This window comes from Balaenoptera acutorostrata, chromosome 1 (assembly GCF_949987535.1).
Source record: "Balaenoptera acutorostrata chromosome 1, mBalAcu1.1, whole genome shotgun sequence".
In the NCBI taxonomy this organism is placed as follows: Eukaryota; Metazoa; Chordata; class Mammalia; order Artiodactyla; family Balaenopteridae; genus Balaenoptera; species Balaenoptera acutorostrata.
Genome location: NC_080064.1, coordinates 27,057,561 through 27,071,939, shown reverse-complemented (window position 1 = coordinate 27,071,939; position 14,379 = coordinate 27,057,561). Strand labels below are relative to the sequence as shown.

Below are 14,379 nucleotides of genomic sequence, written 5' to 3'. Positions count from 1 at the left end.
GCCCTTCGATGAACGATGCTCGCCCAGCTTTCCAGGCCTGCCTCCCTCCAGGCCCCATCTCATACCCCGTCCCCCAAGCTGCCATGCTGTTTCCCACCCCCAGGAAGTTCGCAGTACTCTTCCCTATCGGCCTCCCCAGCCCACGCCTCCCACCCACCCGCCCGCCTCTCCCTGCCCTGCACTGGAGGAAACTGATCACCTCCTCCTCTGTGCCGCCACTTGCCATGAACGTGCATCTGTCAGGGCTCAGGGCACACACTGTGGCCGCCTCTTCCTCCAGGTCTCCGGAGGAAGGATGCTATGCCTTGTGTTCCTGGCACATGACACCGGCCCAGTTCCTGTCAGTGACCAGGTTCAAGTGTCTGCACATTCTCAGGAGACCTCAAAGAGTCTGGTCACAGAGTGGGCCATCAGCCCTACCCCCAGGGACCTTTTTTTAAATAGCTTTAATGAGATAGACTTCACATACCATAGAGTTGGCCCATTTAAAGTGTACCACTCAGTGCTTTTTAGTGTATTCACAGGGCTGTACAACCATCACCACAATCTAATTTTTGAACATCTTGTCTCCCCGAAGGAACCCTATACCCATTAGCAATCCCTCCCACTGCCACTCCTCTTCAGGCCTTGGCAACTACAAATGTACTTTCTGTCTCTGTAGATTTGTCTGTTCTAGATATTTTATATAAATAGAAACACACAGTATGTGGCTTTTTGTGCCTGGCTTCTCTAACACAGCATAATGTTTTCAACGTTATGTTCATCCACGTTGTATCGTGTGTCAGTACCTCATTCTTTTTTATGATCAAGTAATATTCCATTGTAATGGTATACCACATTTGTTAATCTAATTCAACAGCTGATGGACATTTGGGTCATTTCCCTTTTTTGGATATTATGAATAATGCTGCAGTGGTCATTCATGTACAAGTTTTCATCTGAACATACGTTTTCGTTTCTCTTGAGTATATATCCAAGAGCAAAATTGCTGGGGTCATAGGGCAACATTTTGAGGACCTATATAGGAAACTATTTTCCAAAGCAGCTGCACCATTTTGCACTCCCACCAGCAACGTCTGAGGGTTCCAGTTTCTCCACATCCTCACCTACACGTTAGTTAGTCTGTCTTTTTGATTATAACCATCCTAGAGGTTATGAAGTGGGATCTCACTGTGGTTTTGATTTACATTTCCCTAATGACTAATGATGTTACACATCTTTTCCTGTGCTTATTGGCCATTTGTATACTTTCTTTGCAGAAATGTCTATTCAAAGGCTTTGCCAATTTTTTAACTGAACTCTGTCTTTTCATTGTTGAGTTGTAGGGGCTTTTGTAGATCCTGGATACAAGTCTCATCCAAGGGCCTTTCTCTATGCTGCGCTCAGTCACCTGGAATGAACGAGAGGGGCCCTGGCACACAGGCCGGAGGAGCCAGTGGGCGGCTGCCGTGAGCACAGGTCACCCCCTGAAGCTCACTCTTCCGGGATTTCTTTCAGCCGAGTGTGGCGGGACAGTGAAAGGAGAGGTGTCGGGGCAGGTGCTGTCACCCGGGTATCCAGCTCCCTACGATCACAACCTCAACTGCATCTGGACCATCGAGGCCAATGCCGGCTGCACCATCGGGTAAGTGCCAGGGCCAGCAGAGGAGCCATTGCCAGCTGTCCAGGGAAGTCATCACCAGTCCACCAGCCAGTGGCTGGCCCTGCCCACCTCACCTGGAGGCCCTGGTGAGCAGCCGTGGTTGCTCTGACCCCAGGCTCAGGCCAGGGCCCGTGGAAAACCTGAAAAGGCCAGCCTCGGCCTCACAGGGCTGCAATCCAAGTTCAGACAATCCACTGGCCTAGGCGGTACGGTGTCCGCACAGTAGCTGAGGGCATGGGCGTGAATCCCAGCCCAGCCATTTGCCATTTGTAGGACTTTGGGTAAATTTCTTCTCCTCTCCTTCTGTGGCGTATGGGTTATAATATTGGCTTCTCGGGATAAAGCATCTAAATGAGACACTGCAGGTAATATACTCAGCACAGTGCTTGAAACATAGTAAGTATTTATTCATGGTTTGGTGGTTATTTCCCTGATGGTAGTAAAGGTCAGTTTAGAACTGTATGACCCCACATTGCTTCCCTTTCTCAATCTGAGTTTCTGCATCTGTAAACTGAGAACAAAAATGCTTGTGATTTAGAGTTGTGGAAGGAATAGTTTGAAAAGCCCAGCATACTCTCAGGTACTGTGTACGTATTCCCTCAAAATGTAACTTCCTTTCCATGTACGTGCTTGACTAACAGCAATTACTTTTTGGAGTTCCAAAGAGTCAGAGAAGAAAGGAGCTTTCCCATTTATTGAGCACAGGGCCTGGCACACGTAATGTCTTATTAACTCTTCACAGTAGCCCTGGGAATACGAATAGTAAGCCCTAAAAATAAATAGACATTCTTATTACTCCCATTGTATAGACGAGAGAACTGAGATTCCAGGAGAATGCATAGTGTGTCTAAGCTCACACAGTGAATCAGAAATCTGGGGCGTGGATCCAGGTCTTTCTGAATCTTCACACCAGATAATGCTGCTGGCAAACTGGGTTCAGAGGACCTGTGAGGAAAAGAGGAGGTTGGCATGGCAGGATGGATGAGGTATGGAAAGAGAATTGAACCAGGCATTTGGAGAGGGAACGGTCTGGCTGGGGTGGGGAATGCGTGTGGAAAGGAAAGGGAGACAGAGTGGGCTAAGGAGCAGCCTGCTTACGGAGGATTCTATTTATTTATTTATTTGTTTGTTTATTTATTTATTTATGGCTGTGTTGGGTCTTCGTTTCTGTGCGAGGGCTTTCTCTAGTTGCGGCAAGCGGGGACCACTCTTCATCGCGGTGCGCGGGCCTCTCACTGTCGCGGCCTCTCTTGTTGCGGAGCACAGGCTCCAGACGCACAGGCTCAGCAGTTGTGGCTCACGGGCCCAGTTGCTCCGCGGCATGTGGGATCTTCCCAGACCAGGGCTCGAACCCGTGTCCCCTGCATTGGCAGGCAGATTCTCAACCACTGCGCCACCAGGGAAGCCCCGGAGGATTCTAAATGCCAATAAACAAGAGGGAGCCGTGGAAGGTTCCTAAGCAGGGTTATTTACAGTGGAGAGAGCTCACGGGAGGAAAACCAGTCAAAAGTCTGTCGCAATAATCCAGGGATGAACTGTTGAGACTTTGGAATAGTGGGGAGTCAAGACAAGAGGCAGAAGTGTGGCCAGGAGAGGTTCCCTGCCCTGGCGAGGTCTCCGTGAAGGGGAACTAGCTGAACGGGTGTGTTGCTGCCACAGATACAGCTGTTGGCACATTCGCTGATGTACACGTGGTCTCAGACCCAGTCCAATTAAAGAAATGTATGAAGGGTTTGCCACGTGCAAGTTTTTGAGCTCAGCCCTGTGCAAAATGAGGTCAGCAGAGATCTTGGGGGTTTTGTGTTAAATACAAAAGTTCATCCCACACTGCTGCTGGAGTCACTTTCTGGAAGCGCGCCTGATCAACTCACACTCTAAGTAGAAAGCTTGCGTGGCACCCGTGCTCACAGGAGCTGAGCATCTTATCCTGGTTTTCAAGGCTGTCATGACTTCAACCCACCTCCCAACCTTATTTCCCACCGCTTCTCTTCAAGCTGAGTTGCTAGTGGCCCCCATACATGTACTCATGGCCGTGCTCGGTGCCTTGGTTTCCACTCTGCCCTCCCCAGAATGCCCCCCTCCCTCCAAAGGCTTATGTCTACAACTCTCGCTCCCTCAGAGTCAAGTGCACATGTCAGCTCTCCCAGGAAGTCCCCCCCAGTCCACTCTCAGGAGACTCCTAGGAGTCCTTTCTCCGCTTCTGCGTTCCCAGTGCCCATGGCCTGTCTTTCCCTGATGACACTGACCACTCTTCTCCTCTCTCTATGCTCCTGCTTTACCTCCCCGGCCAGAGCCATGCTCTCTGCCCAGTTCATCTTCACAAGTCTCCTGGCTCTCAGCACAGTGGCAGAGGCTTAACAAGTGTCAAGCGTTGAATGAATGAATGAATGCAGCAAGCAGGACCCAGATATGAAGGTAGTTTTATGACTAGCAGATCCATGAAGGTCCCTCAGTAAATAGTAAATGAACAATGAATTCATCACAGGTGTCTCCATATGCAAATCAGGAGGTTTTCCCACGTTCCCACCTTGCACGTTACTCATTCATTCATTCGTTCCTCCATGTAATAGCTGTCTGCTGAATACACGGCAGTGCCTACGGGAGACGCTGGCGTTGCCCGGATGAATAAGACCACGGCCACTGTTGGCAAAGAGGACATGTGCGTGTACACAGAGCGAGGTGGTGGAAGGAGGGGGCAGGGGACTGAGCAGCAGTACAGGAGACCAGAGAGGCTATCCTGGAAATGAAGACACCAGAGTAAGTCGTGTAGGATGGAGAGGAGTTGCCAGGTAGCCAAGGAAGAAGGTTGGCAGGACAGAAGGGCCTACGAGGCAGAAGAGGTGACGCAGGGTGTGCGGGCTCAAGGAGCCGGTCCCCATGGCTGGAGCGTCACCTGAGATTTGGTGGAGGGGTGGGCCATGGAGGGGGAAGAAGCTGGTGGAGCGGGCTGCATGCGGCCAGAGCGCTGAGGACCGTGGCGGCCGTGACGCTGAGTTTGGCCCTGTCCTGGCAGCCTTGTGGAGAAGGGGACAGACGGGGTCTGGGACCCCAGTGAGGAAGAGCCTGTCTCCGGAGCGTCGTCGGGATGAGGAGACCTGAACCCTGCTGGTGGCGATGGGATGGAGAAGAAGGATGGAGAAGAAGGGACGAGTTCAGGAGACATTTAAGGAGTCACACCAGCCGGTCTCACTTGCCTCAAGAAATGTGGAAACTGAGATTTCTTCTGTTTCCGTATTTTTTGTTGTGCAACATACAATATGTAAAATAGAAAAGTCGAACAGTATGCCGAGCACCTGCTTACCTACCACCTAGACTCAACTACTGTGAATATTTGCCCTCTTTCTTTTTTTTCTCTCTGTCTCTTTTTTTTTTTTTTTCTTTTTTGGCTGAATCACACAAAGGTAACTGTAGACATCCTGCTACTTCTTGCCTAAGTACTTGGGCGTGCATCTCCTCCATGACCTAGTAACCTTAGCACACCCATGACATGCGACATCAGTCCCCGGGAATTCAGGTTTAGGAGAAGGGTGGGAGGAGAGCCGTGAGATCTCCGAGCGGCGGACAGGGAGAGCATAAGAATTCAGTGACGGCGTTTCTGGGCAGACGTGAAGACTGTTATCAATTACAGGAATGATGGGTGTGGGGTGGGCTGGAGGGGAGAGCAGAGCATCCCTTCCTAGCCCTCAGGAAGAGAGGGTCGAGACAAATAGAGGAAATATTCTCTCCAGAGATAGAAAGAACTATAGAGGGGGCCTGCTGGGTGTGTGTGTGTGAGGACCCCGAGGTGGGGAATGGCGTGGAGAGGATGAAAGTAACCTCAGCCCTCGACTGGGGAGGCTTCTTGGAGCCACACAACGTCAAAGGAGCTGATGCCACATGAACAGAGGCTGCACGGAGAGTGGCCAAAAGATGGGGATGGAGTGATGGGACACTTTCGCCTTCCTCCTGCGATCCCTCCACCCCAGGCTGCCGTGCCAGCCAGCGTCTGCCCCGTCCACATGCACATCCATGCTCTAGCATGTTCTCTCCCTCTCCTCCTCTCTCTCCCTCACCACCCCACATACCCCGCCACCCCTCCCCGGAATCACCAGACACAAAGTTAAGGGAATTTGTAATCAGATATAATTCAGACAAACACAAAAAGCCCCTTTTGTGTTTGTGCCCTTATTCAGAGTAAGACTTAGTTATTTTTATTATTTTTAAGTATTATTTATTTATTTATTTATTTATTTATTTATTTATGGCTGTGTTGGGTCTTCGTTTCTGCGCGAGGGCTTCCTCTAGTTGCGGCAAGCGGGCGCCACTCTTCATCGCGGGGCCCAGGCCTCTCACTATCGCGGCCTCTCTTGTTGCGGAGCACAGGCTCCAGACGCGCAGGCTCAGTAGTTGTGGCTCACGGGCCCAGTTGCTCCGTGGCATGTGGGATCCTCCCAGACCAGGGCTCGAACCTGTGTCCCCTGCATTGGCAGGCAGACTCTCAACCACTGCGCCACCAGGGAAGCCCTAGTTATTATTTTTTAAGTGAGAATTTCTTTACGGAATTTTTCTTTATAAAAAAGAGATACTCATTTTTAAAAATTCAAAGTACAAACCATAAAGAAGTTTATAAAGTAGAAATCAAAAGTCCCCATCGTCTTACTCTGTTCTCTGCACACCCTACATAAGATTGCCATTGATATCCATTTGTTCAACTTCCCCTTTTAGGTATTTTGTATGCCAGTGTATACAGCAAGCAAATGCAATAAGCATGCTTGCTAAAACAAGATCAGCTCCTTGAGTGGCTCAGTAACTTGCTTTTTGTTTTAACCTCTACTCATATATCATCATCTTATCCTCTCAGTCTATATAGATCAGCCTCATCCTGGTTGATGGTTACAGGGAATTTTGTTGTCTGTACAACCATAATTTATTTAACTATTTCCCTATTGATAAAGTGAATATTTTCAGTTTTTTGCCCCAGTAAACATCCTTATACATGAATCTTTGAACAGTTGTCCAATTAGTTCCTTAGGATATGTTCTTAGAAGGCAAATTTTGATACATGACCTCAAATTTCCCTCTAGCTATTGCAGCAATTTACACATCTACCAAGAGCCTGCTTCCCTACCCAGCATCTATGACAACTCTATGTTGTCAATCCTGGCAGTGTTTGATGGGCAAGATGGTATTTAATTGCCTTTGCTGCTTCAAGCTCTTTGTATATTTTTCCATGGGAGAGTTTATTTTTTCTCATATAGACTGTTCAGCTGGGTTTATTTCTAGTCTATAATTTTAGGTTAGATTCCTTTTCAACCTGAGTATTTAAGAATGTCTTAAAAGTTACTAAGTTATATATTTTGTATGATTTTTAAATCAGTTCCACTTTTACTGCATTGTGCCCTTGTTACTTTTTGAATTTTTTCTTACTTATGTTCTATGTATGTTTGAAGGAAGGGAAAAGAGTTCAGGGACTTATACATTTTTTCTACATCCAATGCATTATGCTTTCTTTCAAACAAAATATATTATTCTTTTTATTGCTTTTTTTAATTTTTAACTCTTCCTATTTTTAGTTGATTTGATTTAATTTGCTCTGTTTCTCCTCTGGTGATTTGAAAGATCTGTATCCCATTTGCATTCTGCCAGTGGTCTTGTGTTTTCATTAATTCTGTTTTCAACAGTATTTATTCTGTTATTCCTACCTCTTTATTTTGGAAATCTTGTTTTGGTTTTCGTTTTTATTTCAAGAAAACTGCACTTTTTGTTTTCAGATTGCTCTTGACAGCTTACTTTTGTTTTTATCAATGCATTATCATCTTGCATCTCTCTGAGGACAGTATTTATGTTTTGTTTTACAACAGCTCCTGTTTTCCCCCCCGCATCGACTGCGCCCTGCAGTTGGGCCATTCGGGCTGATCATTCAGCTGGGTTCCTTTGAAGAGCTGTTTATCTTGATGTCCCAGTTGTCACTCATTCAGTATCAAGTTGCAGCTGAGAGCCAGACTCAACCACCACACTACCTACCACTCTTATCCTCTCTGTAGCTTGGGAAGCTCTTCAAGCAGGCACCCTGTGCCTCAGTTCTCTTCAACGTAACATGGTGATTAAAATAGTACCTACCACTTGAGGCTGCTATGAGGATGAAGTGAGCTAGCATATCTGAACACTTAGAACAGTGCCTGGGACGTAATTCCCAAATGTGGAGAACCCCCTCCACGAGCTGCAGGTGGTTGTTCATTTGACCCAGATGGGCATCCCGGAGCACAGCAGGTGGTAGGTCACCCCTTAGATCACAGATGGTGGGTGCCGTGCTGTTGGTGGGGGCAGGTGTCAAGCAGGTCTTTCCCTTGGGTGTGCCAGCTGCGAGGGGATGTGCGACAGCCCACAGGCCAGTGCATGAGACTGTCCCCGGGGGCACAGACAGAAGGCTTGCAGGTGCCTCCCAGCACCCTGTTCAGCCTCAACCAAGCATTGGAGGCAATGGGAGGGATCCGTGGTTGCCTCACCCCAGCAAGCTGGGCAAAGAGAGTCCCTTTCCAGGAGTGCCCAGGGGAACAGTGGGTGGCTGCAGGGATTCACGTTCAGGCTGACCCCTGGGTGGGGCGCAAGCAGGAAAGCGGGCCCTTCCTGGGTGTGCACAACAAGGGTGGGCTGGCTGTGAGACCCTGCCCTTGAACGTGGGTGGGGGGGGGCGGCCTACAGCATTTGGCAAGTGTTTCTCCCTGAGGGCCAAGAATGGGACAGGCTGACTGATGAACTCTGTCCAGGCCTGGCAGCTAACAGCAGGAGAACAGACCAGGGAACTGCGCCCTTCATGTCACCCCTAACTATGTTGTCAGTTCATAGAACATGGAAGTTTCAGCCCATATGGGTGGGACCTCTTCTCAGTTTCCGACGTTGGGTCTGAGTTTTCCTTTTGATAATCAGTGGACCAGCTCAGATGACAACTGGGGAAGAGCAGGAGGCAAAGCCTTTTGCTCTTGGGCCTCCCCTCTACTTAGTGTTTATCCAGTCTCTACAGCATACCAGGTTCTAGATCAGTTATTATTGTCCCCATTTTATAGATGGGATCATTGAGGCCCAGAAAGGATGAATGTCTCACAATTACCCAGTGATACAGATTTCAAGCCCATTCTGTCTGGCCCCAGTCTACCCTTCTGACTCTGGTTTAGTTCCATTTAACAAACCAGGACATTGAACACCTTCTCTGTGCCAGAGACTGTGTGATGCTGTGTGGTGGGAAACACAAAGATCAGACCACGGCCAGTCCTTGTCTGCCAGGGGCTCATATTCTAGTGGGAAATAGGCAAATAAACAGGTACCCCCAAGACAGTAAGTGCAAGCCAAGTTCAGTAATGGGAAAGAGAAAGACAAGTTCTACCTGGAGGTGTAGAGGGGAAGCATGCCAATTGAGGGGAAGGAGAGTGAAGGCATGAACCTTGGGGAAAGTATAGGTTCTGTCCACAAAGGAGGAACAAGCAGTCACTTGATGTGGCTGGATGTGGGGGGACAAGGTTGCATGGGTAGAGACGGGTCTCTGCGGGACCCTGAATGCCAAGATGAGAACTCTACATGGATTTCTCAGTATAACGAGCAGCCACTGGAATAATTTGAAGACAGTAACGACGTTCAGTTCATTTTAAAACTTGTAGCACTTAGTGCCAGGCATTCTGCCAGGCACTGAGGGTATAAGTGTAAATAAGAAACAGTCTTTTCGCTTGAAGGTCTCAGTCTTACAGACAGAAATTTTATCCATTAGGAATGAAAATAGAAAAACTGACTAAAGCTGGCTTCAGCAGATGGAGGTTCACTTTTTCTCCTGGAAAAAGAATCTGAAGATCCCATCCAGACCTGGTGCAGCTGCTCAGGACGCCATTGTTTTTCTTCTTGTTCTGCCATCCTTAGGCTTTCGTCCTCATAGTTACCTAGTCAGCTGCTGCAGCTCCAGGCATTGTGTCTGTGTTCCAGTCTCAAAGAAGAGGGAAGAGGAAAGGGAGCAGACCTTTCTTCTAGTGAGGGTTTACATATTTATTGAGGAAGAACCACCATCCTCACAGACATCTTCCTACATTCCATTAGTCTGAACTTGCCATGACTGGCTGAGGGAAAGTAAGAGATCGGTTTTGTTTTGCTTTTACAGTTTCAATAGTAGAGACAGATGAGAGGTTTGGAAATGGAGTACAGATAAACCTACCTATAGTGCCTACTTAGATTCTTATATAACAAAATAAATGCTGGGGCTTCCCTGGTGGCGCAGTGGTTGAGAATCTGCCTGCCAGTGCAGGAGACACGGGTTCGAGCCCTGGTCTGGGAAGATCCCACATGCCACGGAGCAAATGGGCCCGTGAGCCACAATTGCTGAGCCTGCGCGTCTGGAGCCTGTGCTCCGCAACAGGAGAGGCCGCGATAGTGAGAGGCCCGCGCACCGCGATGAAGAGTGGCCCCCGCTTGCCACAACTAGAGAAAGCCCTCGCACAGAAACGAAGATCCAACACAGCCATTAATAAATAAATAAAGCACACCTAGTATAGTGTAATTTAAAAAAAAAAATGATTAAAAAAAAAAAGCTTTAAAAAAAAATATGAAACAAAATAAATGCTATAGTAGAAGTATGTACAAAACACAATAGAAAACATTTGCAAGGCCAGTTCATAATTTTAGGTGGCAGCTGAGGGGCAGGGTGTTACAGACAGGAAGTGCTATTCTAGCTACACTTTACCGAACAGTAGTAGTTCACCATGCAGAGTGGAGGTAAAGACCTTCCAGGCATGTAAAAGAGAAGAAGGGGTGGGTAGCTGCTTCTGAAAGAGCTCATTATCTGGTATGTCGTGATGATATCTCCACTTCAGGAAGTTCAGTGGCAGCAATGCAGAGGATAAATTGACTGGGAAGCCAAGGAAGAATTGAGTATAACTGTTTGAGGGGTCCTGGTTACACTCAAAAGAACTGAGTACAAATTAGGTTGAGGTTGAGAGCTCTATGTGGCTGGCTATAAAGAAGGGAAGGGGGAAAGGGATAAGCCACAGTGCTTTGCTGGTATGCTTTCCATGAAGAGATCTGGGGCACTTGGAGAATGGAGAACTTATTGTTCCTGGAAGCTCTGATTTATGCTCCTAATGCCCATTTAGTTATAAAGTTCATGTTTGGCTAATAGTCCTAGTTTGTTTATTTTTAACTGTGGAGATGCTTCTTAATGATTAACATGAGGGCAACCTGGGAACTCTGTTCTTGGCTGTTGGTTAAGATGCAGTAGGATTGCCGAGAGAGGGGGCCATGGTTTTGATTAACCAGACCCCCTGCCCAGTGGAACTTGTCTTCCTGGGAGGATGCCGAACTAGACAAAACATCTGGCTGTGCCTGAAGCCCAGATGGCCCCACTGCAGTTTCATATCAATCAGAGGGCAACAATTCCCCACTGAGGTCAGTGTGGCTTCCCTTTACCCAGCAAGCAGGCAGCTGGCCCAGAGGAGGCACCAGAAGTAAAGCTTCTGTTCATAGCTCTTGCCAGGAATTGTGGCTGCAGGTTTAGCAGCTTCCAGAAGGTTTATTTTCTTGCAGTGACAGCAAGTCAGACCTTAAACAGAGAAGGTCCCTGTACTCATACCACAAGAACTGACCTCCTAAAGGAACTGAACAGATAAGCACAAACACGATGGGGTATGGCTTTGTCAGATTTACAGTTTCAACAAGCCAACAAAAAGGAGCTCAAAAGTGTTTGAAGAAAAGGATGTAGGTAACCTGGTAGGTATAAATGTAGCTTTAAGAGTGGTGGGGCTCTCTGGCACTTTAGTTTTTCATAGGTTACCTCTAGAAAAAGAAACACAAACTACGTCAAATTATCCAAGAATAATAATCCAACTGAGCTACACCGGATAGTTGAATTGGCCAGAAAACATCAATTTGACTGCCAGTTTACAATCCCAGAAATGAATTCCAACATCTCTTAGGAAGAAAATAAACAGTTCAACCAAAGAAATGCAAACCTTGTTGGTTGGCCACATTGGACCAGTGTAAATCTCTCCCTTTCAAAAAATAAGTAAACAAATAAGCAACAATTAAACTAAATTAAATGAAAAGCTTGTGATGCTACTTAAAACATAAAAAAAGAGAACCATTTTCCTAAAGAAATAGAAACGTATTTCCTGAAAAGATTTTACCATGGTAGGCAGAGGAAATTTTAAATGGGTATATAGATAATATTCTCATTTAAATATAAGAAATAGGGATGAGAAATAGCAGAAAATGGATGGTGAAATGGAGGAAGAGCGCTCCTGAGCTAGAAACACAGTGACAGAGACAAGTGAAGAATGAAAAGAAACTAAATACAGAATAAAAATTTACAATCGCAGTATTTGTCTTGTAAGAAATAAAAACATTGAAATAGGAGACAAGCTGGAGAATCTCTCTGAGACCGAAGAGAAAAGGTGTGAAGGTGGGGAAGTAATGAAAGAAAAGTTGCCAAATGTGGAAGACAGAACACCAATCCAGGCGGCATAAATGAAGAAGAACGATTAACAAATGGAACAATTAACAAAAGGTACAATAAAACACATGATGGCAAACTCTTCTTATCCTTGGTGAATTGAAAGGACTCACTGAGTTCCAGGCAAAATGAATAAGATACAACTTGATGAAAAATGAAACAGTTCCATGGAGAACAAAAAAATCCCTACAAGCATTTGACAAAACACACACAGGTAAGCACACAATCAGCCCTCAGCAAATAAAATAGCCATTTACGATAAATAATCACAACTAATCCAACCCTCCTGAAGTTTCTTCTCTGTAACATCAAAGACCAAAGCCTTTAGAGAATCATTGATTCAGCCAGGATATAATATGCACAAGAGCCACAGAAAATTGCCCACCCGGGCTTGTTGAAGAACTTGCAAAAACAGGGCAGCAGGCCCCCAAAGTTATCAGGTCCTAAAGCCTGGAACCTGTAAATATTACCTCATTTGGTAAAAGGATCTTTGCAGATGTGGTCAAACCAAGGATTTTGAGATGAGGAGATTATCGTGGATTATCTGGATGGGCTCTAAATGAAATCATATATATCCTTATAAGAAGGAAGCAGAGGGAGATTTTATATACCCAGAGGAAAAGGTGATGTGAAGACAGACACCGAGATTGGAATCATGAGGCCTCAAGCCAAGGAATACCAACAATCACCAGAAACTGGAAGAGGCAAAGAACAGATTCTCCCCTAGGGGCTCTGGAGGGAGTGCAGCCCTGCTGACACCTTGATTTCCACATAGCAATACTGATTTCAGACTTCCAGCCTCCAGAACTTCAAAAGAATAAATTTCTGTTGTTTTAAGTCACCACATTTGTGGTACTTTGTCACAGCAGCCACAGGAAACTAAAACAGACATAATTTTTAGCCTACTGAGATGTTTAGGAAAAAACTATACAAAGAATTGATGACCATGAAAGACGATATTTAATTTGAGTCTATACTCCCTGCTTGTATTGTCAGTGTTTTGATAGTTGGCGGAAGGCAGAGGGGAAAGTAAAATCTTTTTAGCTTTTTTGTCTTACATAAAGGAGAGTGAAATGGTATATTATTTTTCTTTTTCTTTTTTTTAACGTCTTTATTGGTGTATAATTGCTTTATAATGGTGTGTTAGTTTCTGCTTTATAACAAAGTGAATCAGCTATACATATACATATATCCCCATATCTCCTCCCTCTTGCATCTCCCTCCCACCCTCCCTATCCCACCCATCTAGGTGGTCACAAAGCACTGAGCTGATCTCCCTGTGCTTATTATTTTTCTTAAAATTGATAATTAGAGAAAATGCCCGTTTAGGAATATTTTTGAAAATGTTTAAAAATGCCTAAAGTAGAATTAAAAACAAAATGTATACTTTGCAAATCACTGAAGGAAATGTGAAAACTAAGACATGTTACAAAGAAAAAGGAAATAGCAAGAAAACATAATAAACAAAAAGCATAAAACAGGTTGATGGAGATAAGCTTCTATTAGTCTCCCTATATTAGGCTCCTTTCACGTGAGACCCTCACAGTCCTCCAGTGTGTCCTCAAATTCGGCCAGCTGAGGAGGGAAAGAGAAGGCATCAGAGAGTAGAACAAAACTTGTTTTAAGAGTCAGGTCTTCCTCCTCATCCCACTGACCAGAACACATTTCCCAGCTCACCTAATTATAAGGGAGGTTGTGCCTAGGTGGAAGCAGAAACAAGAGTTCGTGAACACATAACATCATCGCTGCTTCAAGAACAAACGTTATCAGTTCTGAAATGAGTATAAATTCACTTTTGTCTGGCCACTCCACAGTGCGAGGTAGAAGAAAGTAAGAGGAGAAGAGGTGGTCCCTGGAGCAGGCCAGGGTTGCAGGAGCTCAGGATGGCTGGGGGAGGATTGAAGGATCAGCCAAGAACTAAGGTCAAGTGGGAGAGCAGAGTGCAAGACTAAAATGCTGAGCTAAGAGTCTGCAAAAGGAGTGGGCAGAATGATGTGTGAGCGTCCCAGAGGGAGGCCCCGAGATGAGGGCACACAGGAAAAGGAAGCCTCTACTGTTACGTGTGGAGCTTTCACTGACCAACCTGTGGGCAGGGAGGGAGCTGTAAGGAGCCTTGAGCTGGTGCCCACAAGTTAAATTTCCATATTAACTTGGAAAAAAGAGAAAAAGATTCTCAAGTTAGGTAAAGAAAAAAAAAATGCTGCTAAACAGAAGAACAATAAAATATTAAAAAGGTGAGACAAAGGAATAGCATGAGAACATACATAAATAAAAA

The 14,379-nt window shown here is 45.9% G+C and overlaps 1 protein-coding gene across 1 annotated transcript in view; it reads left to right on the top strand.

Moving 5' to 3' along the window:
- Nucleotides 1-14,379, top strand: part of CSMD2 (CUB and Sushi multiple domains 2) — a 676,782-nt gene that overhangs the window by 469,385 nt on the left and 193,018 nt on the right. The window contains exon 25 of the mRNA XM_057529595.1: nucleotides 1,498-1,624. Coding sequence (XP_057385578.1) covers nucleotides 1,498-1,624 — 127 coding nt within the window. The remainder of the gene's footprint in view (nucleotides 1-1,497; nucleotides 1,625-14,379) is intronic.